Source organism: Nesoenas mayeri, assembly GCF_963082525.1.
Source record: "Nesoenas mayeri genome assembly, chromosome: 1".
NCBI lineage: Eukaryota > Metazoa > Chordata > Aves > Columbiformes > Columbidae > Nesoenas > Nesoenas mayeri.
Genome location: NC_137541.1, coordinates 45,080,889 through 45,100,534, shown reverse-complemented (window position 1 = coordinate 45,100,534; position 19,646 = coordinate 45,080,889). Strand labels below are relative to the sequence as shown.

The 19,646-nt window shown below is 42.4% G+C and overlaps 1 protein-coding gene across 1 annotated transcript; it reads left to right on the top strand.

Moving 5' to 3' along the window:
* Nucleotides 1-5,180: 5,180 nt before the first annotated feature.
* Nucleotides 5,181-18,263, top strand: AMDHD1 (amidohydrolase domain containing 1; the record flags this gene model as incomplete). The annotated part of the gene is made up of 9 exons (XM_080363757.1): nt 5,181-5,317; nt 6,512-6,618; nt 8,112-8,176; nt 8,776-9,053; nt 13,593-13,818; nt 14,846-14,970; nt 17,053-17,146; nt 17,543-17,703; nt 18,149-18,263. 9 exons carry the CDS (start codon nt 5,181-5,183, stop codon nt 18,261-18,263), a joined length of 1,308 nt encoding a protein of 435 aa, XP_080219883.1.
* Nucleotides 18,264-19,646: the final 1,383 nt, after the last annotated feature.

Below are 19,646 nucleotides of genomic sequence, written 5' to 3'. Positions count from 1 at the left end.
TCATGCTTCGGGCCGTGACACCACCCTGGGGAGCTTGCAGTGTGCCCTGAAACTGCACAGGTATGTGAGGTCCACAAACAGCGTGAGAGAATTCCTCCCCCTCAGAAGGTGGGATTGCTGCTGCAGGGACAAGCAAGTTCATCCGCCAGCCTGCAGCTTTGCAGAAGTGCCGAGTGAGGCTGATGCAGTTTGGCCATCACTCTTTGTACAGTAATCCCAGCAGAGGTGGCACAGCTGGGCTGAGCAAACCCATCCAAGGCATCTGCCTGCTAGAGCTGAGATGGAGAGTGTGCAGGTGTCATCTTCTACGTTTGCATTGCAGGTGCCTCCAGTTGCTCCAGAATGTGAACCCCAGGAGAGCACCTCTGGGCAGAGCAGGTGACATGAGCTAGCTGTGATTAAGAGTAGAATTGATTCACGGTGATCATGGCTGTGCCTGTCTGACAATCCTCCTGAATGGACAGGTGTCCAAGCTCTTCGCAGCAAGGGGAAACACCATCCCCCAGGAAGAGAAAGCACAGCTGCGAAGAGGAGGTCGGTGGCCCGCCACCCAAGCGAAGCCAAAAGCTGTGAACAGAGAGCTCAGCAATGGGTAAGTGAGACCACCCAAGCAGGGCAAGGAGAACAAGAAACCCAGGTGTGTAACAGAGACTGTTCTCCCTCTTGGGAATTTTCACGCTGCTCTGAGTATGGGAAATTGTTCTGTGGTGCCCAGAGATGGTCCCAGAGAGGAAGCGGTCACCTGCCCTTGGCAGAAGGTGCATGTCTGGATGAAAAGATACTCCAGCATTGGCAGTTTCCATTTTGCACTTCGAATCATTGTATCAAAGAATAATTTGGGTTGGAAGAGACTCTCCAAGGTCATCTAGTCCAACAATCTAGTCCACAATCTAAATAATTAATAGAAAAAATGCCAAAGCCTAATACCCAGCTCTAAGGAATCCTGCGGAGGAGAACTGTGGATGGGTACCGGCTTTCATGTCAAAACACAAGTTTCTTGTTCTCCTCTCAGCCTAGTGTCTAATGCCTGTCTTTTCCTCCCATCTTTCTCAAGGCAGGTTGAAGAGATGGCTGAAGAATCCACCCTCATGTTGTCACCCTTTTGGCTCAGCTGGGTGGTCTAGCAGAAGTTACAAGAAACAAGATTAGTATTTGTTCTTTCTGAAGAACATTCACCAGCTCATGAAGAAGTCTAAGGAATGTTATATGCTACAGGCATCAAAATAACTGCAGAAAGGGCACTTGAGAGCTTTTAACACTTTTGTTTTCACATGACAGTTGGCAGCTTTATTAAGTTTACAAGAGGCTTTTTAGCCAGTAGGGTAGAGAGTTAGTTACTTAGTTAATTAGTTAGCTCGTAAGTTAGTTATTTAGTTTCTACTGTAGGTAGCTGTGTACTTAATGCATTTTTTTTCACACTTCAGTTGGCAACTTTGAAATATTTACAATAGATTTTTGAGCCAATATGGCAAGAGAGTGAGTTAGTTAGTCACACTATGCTTAGAGAGAACCATTCCTGCTGAATTAGGTCCCCTGGGGCAGGCTGTGGTGTTCCCTCTGAAAGGTTCTCCCATCCCCAGGGGGTTACCAACTTTTCCAAAGAAGTTATAAGACAGAAGCTGGGAACAAAAGGGAGGATTCAGAAAGTTCATCTGAGCAAATGCGATGTTTCCATGGTTTGAGAGATGCGAAGTTTCTCTGAATAGGAAAAAGAAAATTCATAATTACTTCACTTTTGTAAAACTGCACAAAAAATATTCGTAAATCTAACGTAAAAATCTGATATGAGGGGAGCCAGGAGCACACAACAAATTTGTAGTTTTGTCTGGTCAGTTCCACATCTGAAGGTCAGTTTTATCCACATCATGCAATTTTGATTTTTGATCATAAGGGTCCAGTAAACTCTGCTACTTTTGTAAACAGGGAAATAGCATTAAGTAAATTCCACTAGCAATTCATTCCTAAGCCATGCATAGTATCTCCTTTTGGGACATTTCATCATCCTATGTGTGTTATTGTAAATGTCTATTTGGTAGACCAAAAAACTTACATAAAAATTTAAGGAAAATGTAGCAAATACTGGACTAAGACTATTGGACTAAGACTCATATCCAGCCTTGGGCCTTCTGTATTTAACTACATGTTGTTTACAAGAATAAATATTCAAAGTAACCCTGACTGTATATTTGAAAATATGTGCCTTGAGGAACAAGTGTATCATACACAAAGCACCAGCAAGAATAGATGAAATTTCTGAAAACAATAACCTGATAGTAAATCGACCTTTTTCGTTATTTCCACTTTTTTTTTTTTTTTCCTCCATTCCTTCTCCTGCCTTACTTTGTTTAATTTGTGTTTAATTTTTTGGTGAAATGGGTTATTTCAAACGCAAACTGGCAAACTGAAGGAACTTAAAACATCCAGTGATAATAACATAAGTAAAAAGAGCATAGGATATAATATCTCAGGCTGTTTTAGGAACACACACCTTTTCCACAGGCAAACACCCACCAGCTCTTTAAAGAATTGTCTTTCCGTCTTTCACTGTCTGTCTGAATGAAATAAACTCTTACCTTGTAAGCACAAAATCTTCACCTATTCTAAGGATTTAAATCAGGATCTGCCCTTGGTTCTTGGAAAAGTCCAGTGTACAGAACTGAATTCCACCCTTGTAGAGTGTAACAACACACTTCTCACAGGTATAAAGCTTAACACAGAATTGATCTTGCCTTTTTCCCCCCTTTCACCAAAACCAGTGTGATAAATTACTAGAGTCTGAGATTGGATCACCAGAAATGGAGCTGCAGATGTCACCTTTGCTCTCTGAAATTCCCTGGTATTGCTGAAAGAGACAAAAAGCCAAAAATGTGTAGATGTGAGAAAGATAAATGTAAGAAATGTTCAGGCTGGTTTCTGTTCAAGTTCTAGCCCTTGGTCACAGAAGCAGCGGATGGTCGGGCATGCAACTAAACATGGGGATGTGCAAATACAGGTGGGAATTTAATGTTGACTGGTGGTCCACACAAGAGCAGAAAGAGCAGGTCCTGGAACATACAGCCTGAAATATTTGTGAATACAAGGAAGACAATTTTGCAGGGCTTACACTGCCATAGGACAGTGCCACGGTGAAGCCATTCACTCCCAATCTCTCCCTTTGCTGCCACCCCACTGCACACAGAGGAGTGAGCTGCGTGCAGGTGGGGGCTGCTCCCTTCTGCTCCAGCTGGATCATCTTCTCCCCACTGCTTTTCTTGGCAGGATCGATCCGGCGAGCGCTCAACTCCACCACAGCATGTTGCGTTTCACTCCTGACCCACCAGCTCTCACCCCACCACTGTGCTTAAGCATCCCCAGCCACCATGGAGTGTCCATCTGCCTTTGCTATGAGTCTGTTGGAAGGTTCCTCTTTAATTTCAGCTTTCAAATGTTGATACTGCCGGGGAAAGCTGAAGTCAGCAGCAGGAACTCCTGGCGGCAGCAAAGCACCATCTCTCACCTCACTTGTCAATCTTTGCATGTGTAGTGAGAGAGAATGTTTAGGAGGAAGATGAAGATTATGCCGTGGTGCAGTATTGAGCCAGTGGAGCAGTATCACAAGATAACACCCAACACTACCATAGTTTTACTCACTTTTCAAGTTTGTATTGAATGCAAATTATTGTGGTTTAGCTGCATACCTTGTCTCTTTTACAAACAAGACTTCAGCAGAAAGGCTCATTCAAAGAGCCAACATATTCATCTGTTTCTGCTGTACAGGAATATGTATATGCATATGAGTGTGTTACAAGCATTTTAAATCAATCCTTTTTGTAAAAGAAAAAATGTCTAAAGTAGACTACCACAACCAGAAAGGCGTTGATAGACCACTTATTTAGAAACACACTCCCTTTTCCAGCTGGGAATTACTGGAGCCCTAGGCCCACTACGAATGTTTGGAGAGAAAAGAGAACCAAAAATCCATGTAGAGGGTAAATATTTGCTCCCCAGCTCTCCCATCCCTAATTCTGTAGGGGGCAGCAGAATCACATAAACTTTTCAATTGTGGAATGGGATAAATCAATACCTGCCTGGATAAATTAATGTGTGCCTGAATATCCTCTGTGGTGAGAAGTGTTATGGTCCCTCAGGGGCTGGTGATACTGGCAAGGTGATGGATGTGGACAAGTTGATGGACATCAGCAAGGTGATGGATGCTGAGGAGGAGGAATGTGGGCAGACAAATGCTCTGATTGCAGGAACTTCTGTTTTTTCGGCAAAGGAAAATCTCCAGGTGGTACAGTGTGGGCAGAAGGCTCCAGGAATCTCCAACTGGCAAACTGATGCTTCAGAGCTTATCATAAACCAACACAATGTATAGATGTTGTCATGTTGCCCTGGACCACACCAAGAGCAGCATCCTTCTCCTAGGGCAGGCTGCTACCAAGTTCACTCTTAAAGCCCTGTAGCTTTTTCAGCCCAACTTTCTGACAAGTGCCGAATGTGGCACGGGTGAGGATGGTCACTGTCACCCACCTCCTCCACGTGCCAGACGACTCATCCAGCCTGTCCCTGGCTTTACTTCCCACCTCCACGTCTTCACCCTCTTTTGGGAAGCTGGTTAGTAAAGACTAGAGGTCAAGTTTTATGGAGGAGGGAGCTGGGGCTGTTCAGCCTGGAGAAAAGGAGGCGGAGGGGAGACCTTATCGCTGTCTACAACTACCTGAAAGGAGGTTGTAGCATGGAGGGGGTTGGTCTCTTCTCCCAAGTAGCAAGTGATAGGATGAGAGGAAACGGCCTCAAGTTGCACCAGAGGAGGTTTAGATTGGATACCAGGAAAAGCTGCTTCACGGAAAGGGTTGTCAGGCATTGCAACAGGCTGCCCAGGGAAGTGGTGAAGTCACCATCCCTGGAGGTGTGTGAAAGAGATATACACGAGGTTCTCAGGGACATGGTTTAGTACCAATGTGAGGTTAATGATTGGACTCGATGATCCTGAGGGTCTTTTCCAACGAAAATGGTTCTATGATTCTATGACCAACAAGCGCAGCGTGATATTGAGGGCAGGGTGCGGGTCAGGGCCAGGCCCGGCCCGAGGCGGGGCAGCCCAGTGGGGCAGGAGGCGGCTACTCCCGCGCCGCCCCGGGGGACTTTGATCCCAGCGGCTGCCGCCCCCCGCACCGCCCGCCGCGCTGCCCGCTGCCATGGCGGGCCGGCACCGGCTCCTGCTGGAGAATGCCCAGCAGCTGGTGCTGGTCTGCGGCCGGGGCGAGGAGTTCCTGCTGCGGGACGGGGCCGCCAGCCTGGCCGTGCTGCGGGGCGCCAGCCTGGTGGTGGGGCTGTGAGTGCGGGCGGGGGCGGCCGCGGGGCCGGGGCCGGAGCGGTGGCGGGAGCGGGGGGCGCGCCGGGAGCGGGTCTCTGCGGGCTGCCCGCGTCCACACAGCCTGACCGCCGGCTGCCAGCCTGCCTGTGCCCGGGGCTTGTCTGTGCCCAGTGGTTGCCCATGCCCGGTGCTTGTCTGTGCCCGGTGGTGATGGGACTGCAGCGATCCTGCCTGCACTGAAATGTGCCTTCGTAATTTCGATTATTTCAATCCTTGCCGTGATGACTTCCTTTACCATGCTGTATTTGTACATCTAGCCTTGTAAAGATAACTTCTAGCCTGATGGTTGTCCAACCCTAACCATTCTGTGATTCTGTAACTGCTGCTCTCTGCGGCCTCTGCATTGTTTGTAGGTGAACATGAACGAATAACGGTCATATAAATAATTTCTGTAATTAAAGGAATTATAGTTAATAATTAACCTAAATAATTACATCTCTGCCATTTCTAAATGTCCTAGCTGCCATTTCTCTCCTAAAAATTCTGCTGTGTAGTGTGGGGATGCCTTCAGTCAGGTGCCCATGGTGGCTCCTGGTTACAATTCCAATGGCTTGAGAGCTGGAGAAAGACAAGGCTGAAAGGAGAGAGGAGCCGCTTGTGCCCTGGGAAGCCCCTCTTGTGTAGGTGAAGTGTCGCTCCATGTGTGGCTGGAGAGGATCTCTCAGATCCATCCTTGAGCTTCACTGGGAGAAAATTGCTGGTTTACTGAATATCAGCCCCCAAGAGATTTATCTCTATGGCTTCCAAGGGCACAAAGGTAGGAGTCATGTCCAGTCAGTGGAGGTTGGAGTTGACAGTTTGATTTCTGTGAGGTGTGTTTTGCAGGTACTTGCTGGAGGAGTGCTGTATCCACAAGGGAAAAATAATGTTGTCTAGCAGAAAATAGAACAAAAGTACCAAGGTATCATCCTGAGGGATCTAAGCAGAGAATATGACAAGTGTTATGGGAAACAACTTAGAATGCATGGCATTACCCCATCATTTTCTGTGTGTCCGTAAAATTATCAAACCACCTCCTGTGTGCATCTTGAGTCAGGCTGAAAGTCCCTACCTCTGCTTTCAGAGAGTTCTTGCTCCAGGAGCTCTTGACAATGAGCGCTTGACTTTTCAACAGGCTTCACGCTGCCTTTGGTCGCTGTCTGTTGTTTGCAGAGACGGTTGTATCAAAGCTGTGGGCCAGGCAGACGTTATTCGCAATCAGTTTTCAGAAGCAACATTTGAAAGAATAATTGATTGCTCTGGGAAGTGCGTGTTACCAGGTAAGTTTATTTTTTCATAATGTCAAAATGCTGAATGGCAGCAAGCACTTAGAGACTGTATTCAGTACTGGTTTGACAATATCTTGCACTGAGGGGCAGAGTATTGTAGTTTCTTCATTCGGACTGCTACAAAGAGAAAATTCCAGCACTTGGGATTTTTTGGGGGGCTTCATAGTGGAGCTCTGTCTCTCGGTTCATCTTACATCTGTTTCTCTGTATCATAGATACAGAAGGACAAGAAGGACAGGGAACTGCTGGAGAGGGTCCAGCATAGGGCAACAAAGATGATTAAGGGAGTGGAGCATCTCCCTTATGAGGAAAGGCTGAGGGAGCTGGGGCTCTTTAGTTTGGAGGAGACTGAGGGGTGACCTTATTAATGTTTATAAATATATAAAGGGTGAGTGCCACGAGGATGGAGCCAGGCTCTTCTCGGTGGCAAACAATGATAGGACAAGGGGTAATGGGATCAAGCTGGAACACAAGAGGTTCCACTTAAATTTGAGAAAAAACGTCTTCTCAGTAAGGGTGACAGAGCAATGGAACAGGCTGCCCAGGGGGGTTGTGGAGTCTCCTTCTCTGGATACATTCAAGACCCACCTGGACATGTTCCTGTGCGACCTCACCTAGGCGTTCCTGCTGCAGCAGGGGGATTGGACTAGATGATCTTTTGAGGTCCCTTCCAATCCCAAACATTCTGTGATACTGTGATAGATCACAGCAGTAAAGTAGTTGGCCCGCTGAGTGACTTTTCAGAGTCGCCTCTATTTTCTGTACCATTTCAACACCAGAGCTCAGACTCTCCCTCCTGCCCACAGCTGGTTTGAGGCAAAAGGGCAGCACAGGATTTTAAGTCACTGAAGCTGCAACTTTCCCTGATAAAAAAATAAACCTGGGCAAGTATATTGCATGTTAAACTTCACAAGTGGTGTTGGCACAGGAGCTGTTAGACCACTGTTTTGTTTGCAGTGGCCTCGGGCATTCAGTAGAGTTGGTTTCACAGCTCATAGAAAAAGCTCCCGCTGGAATAAGTGGACTATTACTAGAGTAATCACGTACTAAGCCCACCTTAAACACTTTGCTTTGTTTTGTAAAGAACCTGAACTTAAAGTCTAATGACCTTTGTAATGAATTTTGTAATATATCATTTCTTCGACAGTTTGAAAATGTCATCAAAACAAAATGAAAAGCTCAGCAACTGATGCACTTACTTAGAGACATTTTACATAAGGTGTCATATGGAAAAAAGTCATATGTCATATGGAAATATGGTCATATGTCATATGGAAAGTCATATGTCATATGGAAAAAAGTAGAAAGAAAATTAATAGCCTTTGAAGAAAATCCTAGATTTTGTCTGGTTTGATTTTTCTTTTTCTTCTAAAGAATAGAGGCTTTGTAGGGGAGCTTCTGCTCTACACTTTGCTTGCATGTTCATAAGATTTTCTCTTACACAGTGAAATAACCTTAGTATATGTTTACTTTGTTTTCTTCAGGCCTGGTAGATGCACATACACACCCAGTGTGGGCTGGTGATAGGGTTCATGAGTTTGCAATGAAGGTAATGGCATAAAATTACACAGCTGGATTTTTCTTTCTCTCTCTTTTTTTTTTTTTTTTTTTAATTGTGCATAACTAACTATTTCTACTTTCTAGTGACTCCCATCTTTCATTTATGGAAAAATATATAACTTCTGTCAGATAATCTAACTGAGGGAGGAAGGATGACTTTTTAATACTAGTAGGCTGAGAGAGGAGTATAACTGCAGCTTTTTCAGCCAGCCTTGATAAATTTTGGCACTGATTGAAGCAATACAGGAGTACTGCCTTCTATTACCATCTAAATCTTGATTTTTTTTCTTTTTTTTTTCCACATAAATGAATCTTTTAGCTAGATATAGGTTTTCCCTTTGGGCTCAGCGGGAAGCAAATCTTCAGAGTAATTCTCTTTGTGTTGCTTCTTACATCAGTTCTTTACTTAAGTGGAGGGAAGAGGAAGGAAAGAGAGGAAGAATTAATGAGGATTCAGGCCCCCCCCTTTTCTTTTCTCTTACTACAAAGGGACCTCAAAGCACTTTCCAGTGTCCCTTGGATAGAAAATGCACATTTAGTAGCTAATTGTATGGGGGGATTGGTTTTTGTTTTCTTTTTTTCCCCAAGCTGGCAGGTGCATCCTATATGGAGATCCACCAGGCTGGAGGAGGAATACATTTTACCGTGGAACATACTCAGAAAGCCACGGAAGAAGAGCTGTTCAATACTTTCCAACACCGACTCGAACGCATGCGCAGAGCAGGATCTACGTTGGTTGAGTGCAAGAGTGGATATGGCTTAAACTTGGAAACAGAGCTTAAAATGCTCAGGGTGATCGAACGTGCTCAGCAATCCATGGATATTGGCATTTCTTCAACGTACTGTGGAGCTCACTCTGTGCCGAAGTAACATGACTTGGTTTTTCTTGCTTGTTTTAAGTATTACTGCTTTGCATTGAAAATTGGTTGTTGTTTTCAGAAAGGTTTCTTCTGCCCAGCTCTCCTAAAATATAACATATTTGAAATGAGAGCAAGTATTTACCTAAGGCTCTCCTAAATTTTAATTCAAAGGAAGATGGGGAAGCATTTTTTTAAGGGCTACTAAATGCCAGTAAAAGCTTAGCACAGAATCACTGCCTAAGCTGATGCTTACTCCGAATATAACATGGATTACAGGGTTTCCTGTACAGAAAGTTCTTCTACTTGGGCTTACTGATACCCTTCAAGTTTAGTCTCTGCCATGAGCTTTTATTTTGAACAGCTAACAGAAAAAAATATATTGTATTTAATCCTTTTATACCTCAGTAAACAAAGCTTAATTGTGCTTCCATGCAATGAAGAATTGCCTACATCTTATAGGTATGAGATGAGTAGAAGATACATCTTATAGGTATGAGATGAGTAGAAGATCAAGTGGGCTTAATCACAACTATTTTGATAGCTCAAGTAGACGTACCGTAACAAGCCTTTCTCACTTTGACACTTTTTTCTCTATGATGAAAATAGCATCTTCAAGTTACCAGGTTGCATTGTATGAAAGAATTAATGAGGAGTTTTAACTAAGTAGGTGTATGTGAAATGTATATTTTGCCAGACCAAGCAGTAGGCTGCTGCAAAACATAGCATGTAAGGTGGAGGCAGGCCTAGCATCACAGAGATACTGTGGCAATAATTAAGAGATGTTAATTAAAATAAAAAATACTCCCCCCAAAAATCTGCCTTTTCCAACATTCAAGAAAACATGACCTAGAAAAAATTATTTGCAGTCTAATTATTGTATATTTGGAGCAGGATGGGAAATTATCTTTTGTTAATGTAACTGTTTAAAAGGATTCCTTCAGTAACTGGAAGATGGTATAAAGATGGAATAAAGTAACTAAAATCTGCTGAAAACATCAAATATATTTTTCAGGAAGTTCTACTGACATTTGGAGGACTTAATGGTAAAATAGAATTGAGATTTTAGCCCAAACTGTATAGAATTCTTAGCTCTTCGTTTCCTTCTCCCCTAGAAAGCCTTGGGAGGATTTCAGTAAAAATCCTGATAGTCTTTCCCACAAAAATATTTCAAGCATTTCTATAAACTAATGAAATAAATTCCAGTGTTTTTACAAATATTTCAAATCTTATGTGTTAAAAAGACAGGTGTACCATCTCACTGTCTGCACAGTTCTGTCCCCACTGATGCACGTCAAGCATAACAAAATACAGGTAGTGAGGATATTGTGTTTTAAGTAAGGATAAAAGGTAGTTGGGCATTTGAGGAAATTTCCTGAAGGAAATACTGAATTATCTATATTTTCCAGTTTGGGTCTTCTTAAATCCTCTTTTCATTCAAATGTTTATGTCTAGAATATTTTGCTTGAATTTTCTGCTACCCTTCAAACTTAGTCTCTGCCTCGGGTTTTTATCTTGGCCAGGAGGAATCCCGCAGTTCTTCCCTGATCCAAGGCCTGATGTTCAGAGCCAGAGTCCTCAGCCTTTGGCTGCTGAACACCTGGGCCAGTAACGTGCTGAGGGAAACATCCCGCTTTGTTGAGCTTCAGTTTTGAACTCTGAATTTCCTGCAGCTCTAGTAATTGTGGAGGATCGCAAGGGGAGCATGATGCCTGCAGGCTTGGGGCTGGAAATTGCTCTTTGATATTATTTATGCAGATGAGATGATGATCTTGTAGGTTCTAGAAGCTGTTAAACAGACATCTTCCAAGTCACTTAAGCTCGTGCCAGTTTTCTTTCATCATTATATTCCATAAGACTGCCCTGTAGTTCAGTTACACATGAATGATGCAAACAAAAAGAGTAAGATTGATATAACTATTTTTATTTAAATCTTCTTCATTTATATAGGTCTTAAAATGTAGTGCCCTTTTTTGTAGGTACTTAGTGGTAATTCTTGACTAGATAGGCATTCAAAGTCTAATAATCTAATGGGTTTGGAATGATTATATTCATGCAAATTTGTTACTGCCTATCTGCTACCATTGAATCAATTTAAAATCATTCTGCTTAATGTGAAACAAGAGAGAAATGTTATGCTTGATTATGGAACATGCTGCTTAGACCCCTGTGGGACTTGCTAAACCATTTGTTTGCTTTCTTACGCTTGGCTTAATTTACTGTTGCAAGTCTGGCCTCTTAGAGCAGAAGCATCACCAGAGAGTTCATTTAATTGATTAAAGTGTCAACTCTTCCATGCTGCCAAGTCTTGCAATATGTGGTGTTGAACCCTCAATACAGGAAAGACATGGACCTGTTGGAGAGGGTCCAGAGGAGACCACAAAAATGATCAGAGGGATGGAACAGCTCTGCTGTGAGGACAGGCTGAGAGAGTTGGGGTTGTTCAACCTGGAGAAGAGAAGGCTCCACAGGGACCTTAGTGAGCCCTTTCAGTACTTAAAAGGGACCTACAAGAAAAAGGGGGACAGACTTTGTAGCAGGGCCTGTTGTGAAAGGACAAGGGTCAATGGTTTTAAACTAAAGGAGGGGAGATTGAGGTCAGACATGACGAAGAAATTTTCTACATTGAGGGTAGTGAAACACTGGTCCACATTGCCCAGAGAGGTGGTAGATGCCCCATCCCTGGAGACATTCCAGGCCAGGCTGGACGGGGCTCTGAGCAACCTGATCTAGTTGAAGATGTCCCTGCTCATTGCAGGGGGGTGGACTAGATGACCTTTGAAGGTCCCTTCCGACTCAAACTATTCTATGATTCTATGTCTTATAAAGCTTCAATATGTCTTTTATGGAGTCTTAAGATGAGCCTACTCCGGACTTGCCAGCACTGGTTATTCTTTTTTCTTACCTGTAAATTAACTTTGAGAAAACGTTGAGAACTTGCTGCATGTATCTGTTCATGATTCTCGGTATACAGTAATTCAGTCTGACTTTCTGCTTCTAGAAGGCACCACTGACACATGATTCAAATTGACCCTGCTCTGCACCAGGGGTTGGATCAGATGAGCTCCAGACATCCTTACAAACAGAGTTATTCTGTAGGACTATGATACAGTGCATTGGTAGCAGGCAGTACTCACTGAAGTATGTGCCAAACGGTGCAGGCTACCTTAGTTTAAGCCATCCTAAGGAAAAATAAGGCTGCTCTGTTCATAGTGATCCTTGTTCCTGTCCATCACTTTTAAAAGCATTTCAAGCCTCAGAACTTCCAGTTCTTTAGGAACTGAACCTAAAAAGCTCACAGCAGGGTGGAAAGGAAATAACTGGTCTGTCATGTATCCAGTCATCATTTTGAATCAAATCAGTGATTCTGAGGATGTCTGATTCTAATTTTTTTTTTAATTGGCAAAGCCTCGCTGTGCACTTTTCATCTGTAGGAAGAAACTTTCGAAGTGATTTCCTGAGTAGAAGTCTCTTGCATTAAAGCAATGTCAGTTTTGAATTTTGGGGCATTATGTTCCCCCCAAAAAGTGAAACCAAGACTTATGTTTTCCTCTGGTTTGTCTTTTCTCTGATCCTAACCTTTCAGTCCAAATTCCTCCACAGACTGCTGAATAAAAGAAGGAAAAGGAGGAGGCTTGGCATGGTAAAAACCTGAGCAACCCCAATGACCATTGCAGTGAGATGTGAATAAAAGGACCATAAGCTGGATTCTGTTCAGCTTTATAACTGCACAGCCTGTTAATCAGAGCAGAATTTGGCTCCTTGAATATATTGCCACTGTAAAGCTCCCAACTTGCCCACATGTGGCACCCGTATAATACTGTTCTGAAAAAACAAAAATACAGTGCCTGAAATGAGGATTGAGACATCACAGACATTTAGCTGCAGTACGTCACTTATCTTTGGATCTTAAAATTGCAAACTGCTAACTCAACTGCACATTTTGGGATCGTTCCCTCTCGCAAAGGCATTTACTGATCTCTCCTGGGTTATCGTTGTGTAATAGGGGGTTCATAAATGCTTCTGACTTTGGCAAATCGAGACCCCTCTGATTTAGAAAGAGTTATCTAGCCATCACTCTGCATGATATAAAAGGAGAAGAGGTAAATTTAAAATAATGATTTGTGCTGCATATCCCCTTTGAGCTTTCATACTTGCATAAGAATATTGTATTAATACCATTCAAAATATTTAAATAATAATATACATATTTTAAATGCGTTTTACACTACAGTATAAGTAGGTCGCAATATATGAATAAGAAAGCAGAAGAGTTCATTTTAAGGTTCCCATGTCTTGGTTAGCATTCAATAAGGTAACCTTATAAAAAAATCTAGTAATACAATCTAATATTCTTTGAGTGGAAAGCAATTAGTGGTTTTTTGAGTACCTGAATTACCGTAGTTTTAATTTTTTTGATTGGAAAGTTGAGTGATTTTTATTTGCATAATTTTCTAAAAAAAGCTAGGAATTGTATGTATAATTTGAATGTTTGCCAGACTTCAAGGATGTAGTTCTTATGGATCTGTAACATTTTCTTTTCATTAGAGGGAAAACTGCTAGAGAAGCCACAGATGACATTATCAATAACCATCTCCCTAAACTGAAAGAACTCAAACTAAGTGGTGAAATACATGTTAACAATATAGATGTGTTCTGTGAGAAGGGAGTCTTTGATCTGGATTCTACTAGGAGAATTCTTCAAGCTGGAAAAGATATAGGATTACAGATTAACTTCCATGGTGATGAACTCCATCCGATGAAATCTGCTGAGGTACGTCTTTCTTAACATCCAGTTAAGCCATTTTTGCTTTTTGCTTTGCTTTCATGGGAGCTGAATCTTTGAAATAATTGCAGTTTTCAAGCCCAAAGTTTTCTAAGACTTTATAAAATAGACCATTCATAGATATCTGTTTCTATCAGATGACAGAAAGTGCAGCCCCTGGTTTAAGAACATGGGAGGAAGCCTTGACCTCCAGGACTAACACGTGCTGCCTGATCAAACACTGACTTTGCTTATCTCCCACGTGGGATACAGATGGGGAAAGTGGATATCTGTGAACCCAAGAATGACAAAAACATGGTTTCTATGCAACTTGAAAAATCTTTTTTCCTTAAGTGCCCCGTTAGCAGCAACAAGTCAGATGTGTGATGAGCACACTCAGAGGGATGGTTTAGTCAAAAATGTGCTCCCAAATATCCTGATAAAGTTACTCTGAGACCATGTTTCACCGTCATTTAAACATCGCTTCCTTCCTGTGAGGTCTGCTCAAGTTATCCTCTGCTCTATTTAAAAACAAAAACACCCCAACTAACAAGAAAAAAAAAACCAAACAAAACAAACAAACTAAAAAAAAAAACAAACCATAAACAAAACCAAAACTTGATGGATCATGAAAACCTTTTTGGTGTTTTGCCACTGAAGGCAGCAGTTGCCCTACTAGTTTTGCAGCCAGGGTCGGCTTTGTCAGCCCTTTTTTGCTGGATACTTTGTGAGCAGGAGTGGATAGTTGTTTTATCCATAGCTGACCCATGGTTTGCATGTTCCTCTGTTAAAAACACCACTGAAGGTGTGCTTTCACTCAGTGGATGGTTAATAGCTTTTTGTGATTAACTTTTCCAGTAGTAAATTAGCAAATATTTTGTCTCTGTATTGGGTTTGTTCTTTCAAGCACTCTTCATGACTTTTCTTTTAGTAAATTTACATTAATAGTGAATTCCCTCCTCCGATCATTTGAAAACCACATTGCTTTACTGAATTAATCGAGAATGGTGAGTAAATTTCTTCAACATTTGCTTAGCTTGGAGCTGAACTGGGAGCCCGGGCTATCAGCCACCTGGAAGAAGTTAGTGATGAAGGTATCACAGCGATGGCAAGAGCTAAGTGTGCCGCTGTCCTTTTACCAACAACTGCCTACATGCTAAGGTGAGGCCACTGGCTTGGAGGAAAACTTTTGTAACAGCACAACCACGCTTATGGTTTTAGTCTCTTTTAATATAAAAGCATAAGCTTTTATCTATGCCTTAAGGGTCAAGCTGGATCAGTGAAGATGATCACAAAGAGCTGAATGAGCCTACTCATCTCTTGGTTTTGGTGGAGTTCCTCAAAAATGAAACAATATCCTACTTCTGAGAAGTCTCACAGTAGATTTCGAGTGGTTCAGTCAACACTGGAATTTAACCCTTATGTCAGGCTAAGGTGATAATCAGGCATTCATTTAAGGAGGGAACTAGAGTGGTTTTCTGTAATACTTTTAGTCTTTAAACTCTATTGGTTTATTTTCAGGCAAATTAAATCTGCAATGTATGTATTTTCTCTATTGCAGAAGGTTTTGCTAGGACTTGGATCCTTTGGTTATCTAAAGCACTGAAAGACTGTGGGTAGCATTTTTAGAATCCCATCTGGTTTTAGCCAGGCAACACTGAGGGAAATCCCCTGAAGAACACTATATTCCATATGCAGATACTCCAGATAAACATGGATGGATCGCCTGCTTACCCCTAGTGCCAAAAATCAGCCAACTAGATGATGAGGACCATGACTCAATAATATCTTCCCTCCTGTGAAGATCCTTCAGCTAATTTTGGTTTATTTTCAGCAGCCTGCTTTCCAAGGCATTAAGGCTTGTACCATTGTCACCTGTGTCCACATGTGTCCGTGCTTGTGTTTATTTGTGGTTAGCTGCACGTGCCCATGCTTTTGAACCATTGGCTGATTGCAACTACATGTACCACCAGGATACAGGTCTCGGAGAGGACCTGTGGTCCTGCAAACTGACCCCCAGGCAGGGAGGTAAAGGAGATGACAGAGAGGCAGCCACCTGTGGAAAAAGCTGTGGCTGTAACTCAAGTGTTACTCCACACACTCTGTGTGGTGGAAGGTTTATAACCTCAGGATAAATCTCAGATGGAGATAATAATGAGCCATGGGAGATAAGGCCTTGTTTGTCCTGGTGTCTATTTATTGAACACAGGCCTCCCAGTCTAATACGCCCAAAAATGAAGAAGAGACACAACAGATGATGGGTTAAAAGAGCATTAGAGGGCCAACAGCTGTGCAGTGTGTAGAAGTTGCTGTGTGGTGATGTGGTGCATCCTTTGCTGACCTCCCTCAGCTCCTTCAGTCCCAATGGTGAGAGCTCAGACCTCAAGAGGTCCCCCCCATAGACTGTCTCCTGGTTTTAAGAGAAGGGGTAGCAGCCAGGGCTTCACCTGCTGGCCAGAAGTGGGCCAAGGAATGCAGCTGGAGGGATCGAGGTCTCGTTTATTGTTCCTTTCTGCTAACTGCAGTGCTTTTCATACTACTTTTTTAGCAGCAGTTGCTTTGAGGTTCCATTTTTACTGTTACACTGGTTTATTTTTTTGGACACAATGTTTGGCACTATTAGCTTTACAGCAACTGTGGCTAAAACTTCTTAGAGAGCATATTTCCTAGTGCCCACCCTTGCAAACACAGACTAATGCAGTGGCTGAAAGATTTTGAAATGGTTATTCCAGATATTGAAGATTTTTTTTTTTACATTAACATTGCTAAGAGAGAAAATACTCCAATCGACACAAATTAAATTCACAGCCTCAACTTACTATTTCAAATTGCCAACAGAATCAATAAAGGACTATTGCATTACTTATGCCACTGCAAATGTTTGGGAGCCTGTCTTTGAAGCTATAAGGACTAGAAAATTACTTTCTTGAGAAAACAAGATTTTTACCTTGTAAATCCTTAAGTGGTCTGAATAAAAATTCTGGCCCAGAATTTCAGTGGCCTGAAGCCTGATGGTGCACACTGGCTGCTGCCACATGCTGTTACTGCAAAAGTGGCGGATCACAGTTCCTGTTTATGCTTTCCATAGGCTGACAGGTAGAGAGCCAAGAGGAGAATTTGGCCTTTTGTCTCCAAAGCATTAGTGTAACTGAAGGCATGAATGTAGTCAAACCGAGTGATGATGTGTAATTTATCATGTAATAACTAAGTAAATTGTACTGACAAGTGTCTTTTTCCCACTAGACTGAAGCAACCTCCAGCTAGAAAAATGTTAGAAGAAGGAGTTATAGTTGCTCTTGGCAGTGACTTTAATCCTAATGCATACTGTTTTTCAATGGTAAGCTATTCCTAATACTTTTAACACCACAAAATTATGAAATGTCTTACCAGTACGACTTGCGTATAGATCTTGAGCACTTAAAACAGTCTTAGTAACTGCAAAGAAAACGCTATGCCCAGCTTAGGCAATTGTGCATGCTTATTTATGTACTTGGCACTTTTTGCCAGAAACTCTTGAAACCAGAAGGGGTTCTATTCTTCAGTTGCATCGAGAAGCTTATAAAAAAGGCTCTAGAAGTTCCTGGTTTTAGAGTTCTCATTTTGGAGCCGGCAAGATTTACATTATGCGGGACAACTTCTGTTGCACAGGGAGGGAGTGCTTAGGGGTTAGAGGCACGAACAGCTTTATTCGTGTTACTGGTAACTCCCATTTTCCACTTAACTTGTCTACTAGCCTATGGTGATGCATCTGGCCTGCGTAAACATGAGGATGTCAATGAATGAAGCACTAGCAGCTGCCACCATTAACGCAGCTTATGCTCTGGGAAAATCCGACACACATGGCTCCATACAGACTGGCAAGCAGGGGGATCTTGTCATCATAAATTCATCAAGGTTTGTCTTTCCATTGTTGCTTTAAATGTGATTTAACATAAGGGACTTTGTTTTCCACCATATTGTGGATAGTGGAGAGGTTAATGAATTCCTCGTTCTTTAGAAATTATTTTCATCCAAAAAAAGGGACACTGCTAGCATTTTAGACCCATTTTCCTCCTCCTTAATCACTCCAGTGGGAAATAGAGCCTAAAATTTGGGGGCTAATATTACAAATAATCCATGCTTAATTACAAATTATCTAAAGATAATACCTGTTTATTTTGTGGAAGGAATTCTCTGCTGATTTGTACATTCACTGTATTCATGCACCAAGAAATCAACATGTAAACAGGGAATAGGGTTTTCCAATGGTTCAAGCAAATCTTTTATAATTGCCAAGTATACTAGGTATGTGACCTACTTTTAAGTCTTGATAGACTTAAACATATCATTGTCTTTTTAGGTGGGAGCACTTGATTTACCAGTTTGGGGGACATGAAGCATTGATCGACTATGTTATTGTTAAAGGAAAAGTTGTCTATCAAAATGAGAGGTGTGGGACAATGAGCAGTTACTGAGAGAAGGCTAATTTGGCAAGCTACTATAATCAAATTAGCATGGAATATTTCAAAGCAACAGACAAATTAGATGTGTACTTACTGTTAAGTTGCTTGCCTGCTCGCCTTACCAGCCCTCTTATTGAAATAAACTTTATCAAGCATTACCAGTCTGGTACATCTTTATGTCCATTGTTCTTGTCTCCACTGCATGAAAATAATTTTTAATTGTATCAATTAGAAATAAGACGGTTTGCAAATATGGTTTCCTATACAATTTTAATCTGTAAAACTACTGTATTTGAAAGTAGCCCCAACAAACCACCAATGAATGAAGATGTTTGCATCCAGGTTAAGATTTATTGGGAAGAATGATGTTAAGTAACCTGTGATGGAGAGCCGGGGGCTCAGGTGCGCACATTTGGGATGGTCTTTGGTGGTGCTGGGAGGCCACAGCATCCTGAGGAAACACTCGCAGCTCCTGAGTCTGCTCAGTCTCAAACTCAGCAGACACCAGGAACCACAGTCATGGTGGGAAGCACAGTGTCTTTCCAAAATACCAAGTCTCCTGGTTTCTGAGGACCTGACACTCAACAGGAGCCAGCAGCTGGGAGCCCAGCAAGGTGCTGCTTACCAGCTGGTCTTGCCTTGCTGAGGGTCTCAGCTCCTCTGGGGCTGTAGAGGCACGAGGAAAAGGAGGTGAGAAAAATGCGATCAGGTACACTACTCACTGGGCTGCTGAAAGTTGGAGCACACTGTTGGTTAGGGGTTGAATTAGGCCTACTATTGTAAATCAATGGTGCCAAAATCTTACAGTTTACCCCTCATGGCAGTTAGGCCAGCGAGGTTATAGCCTGGTGAGTACAGCCAACTTTTAATCACCTTGAAACTTAGAAGAAGAACACTTGCAATCTCATACAGAAGTTTGAAAAAGACCTGATCTCATTTATTCTAGGCTGAATCTGAAATAACACAACACATGATTGTGCATGTAAGTTTGTGCTTCTGATGATGAGTATGATGACTCCTACTTGGAGAAACTTCGAAACTTAAAATCCTGGGGTTTTTTCAGCTACTATTTTTTTCTGGGGCTTGAAACATCATTTGAGGACGTGGTATGTAGAAAAAAGGATGATACAGCTCTGGAGCTGAAGCTGCTGCAGTGTTTAAGCAGAGTCTGGGGAAGGGAGAGTCTCTGCACACTGGCTGAGGCTTTTCTTCAACTTTTCAAATGGATGGTGGCTGCAGAAACAAAAAGGCTTAACTCTGCAGGTGAAGTCATAAAACTACACCTGATGAGCATGAAGAACTTGGCATGAAAGATCATTATTGATATAAGCAGGTGACATAACCTCTGGTACAAAGGGCTTTAGTGAACCAGACTGCTGAGGAAGGACAACAGTC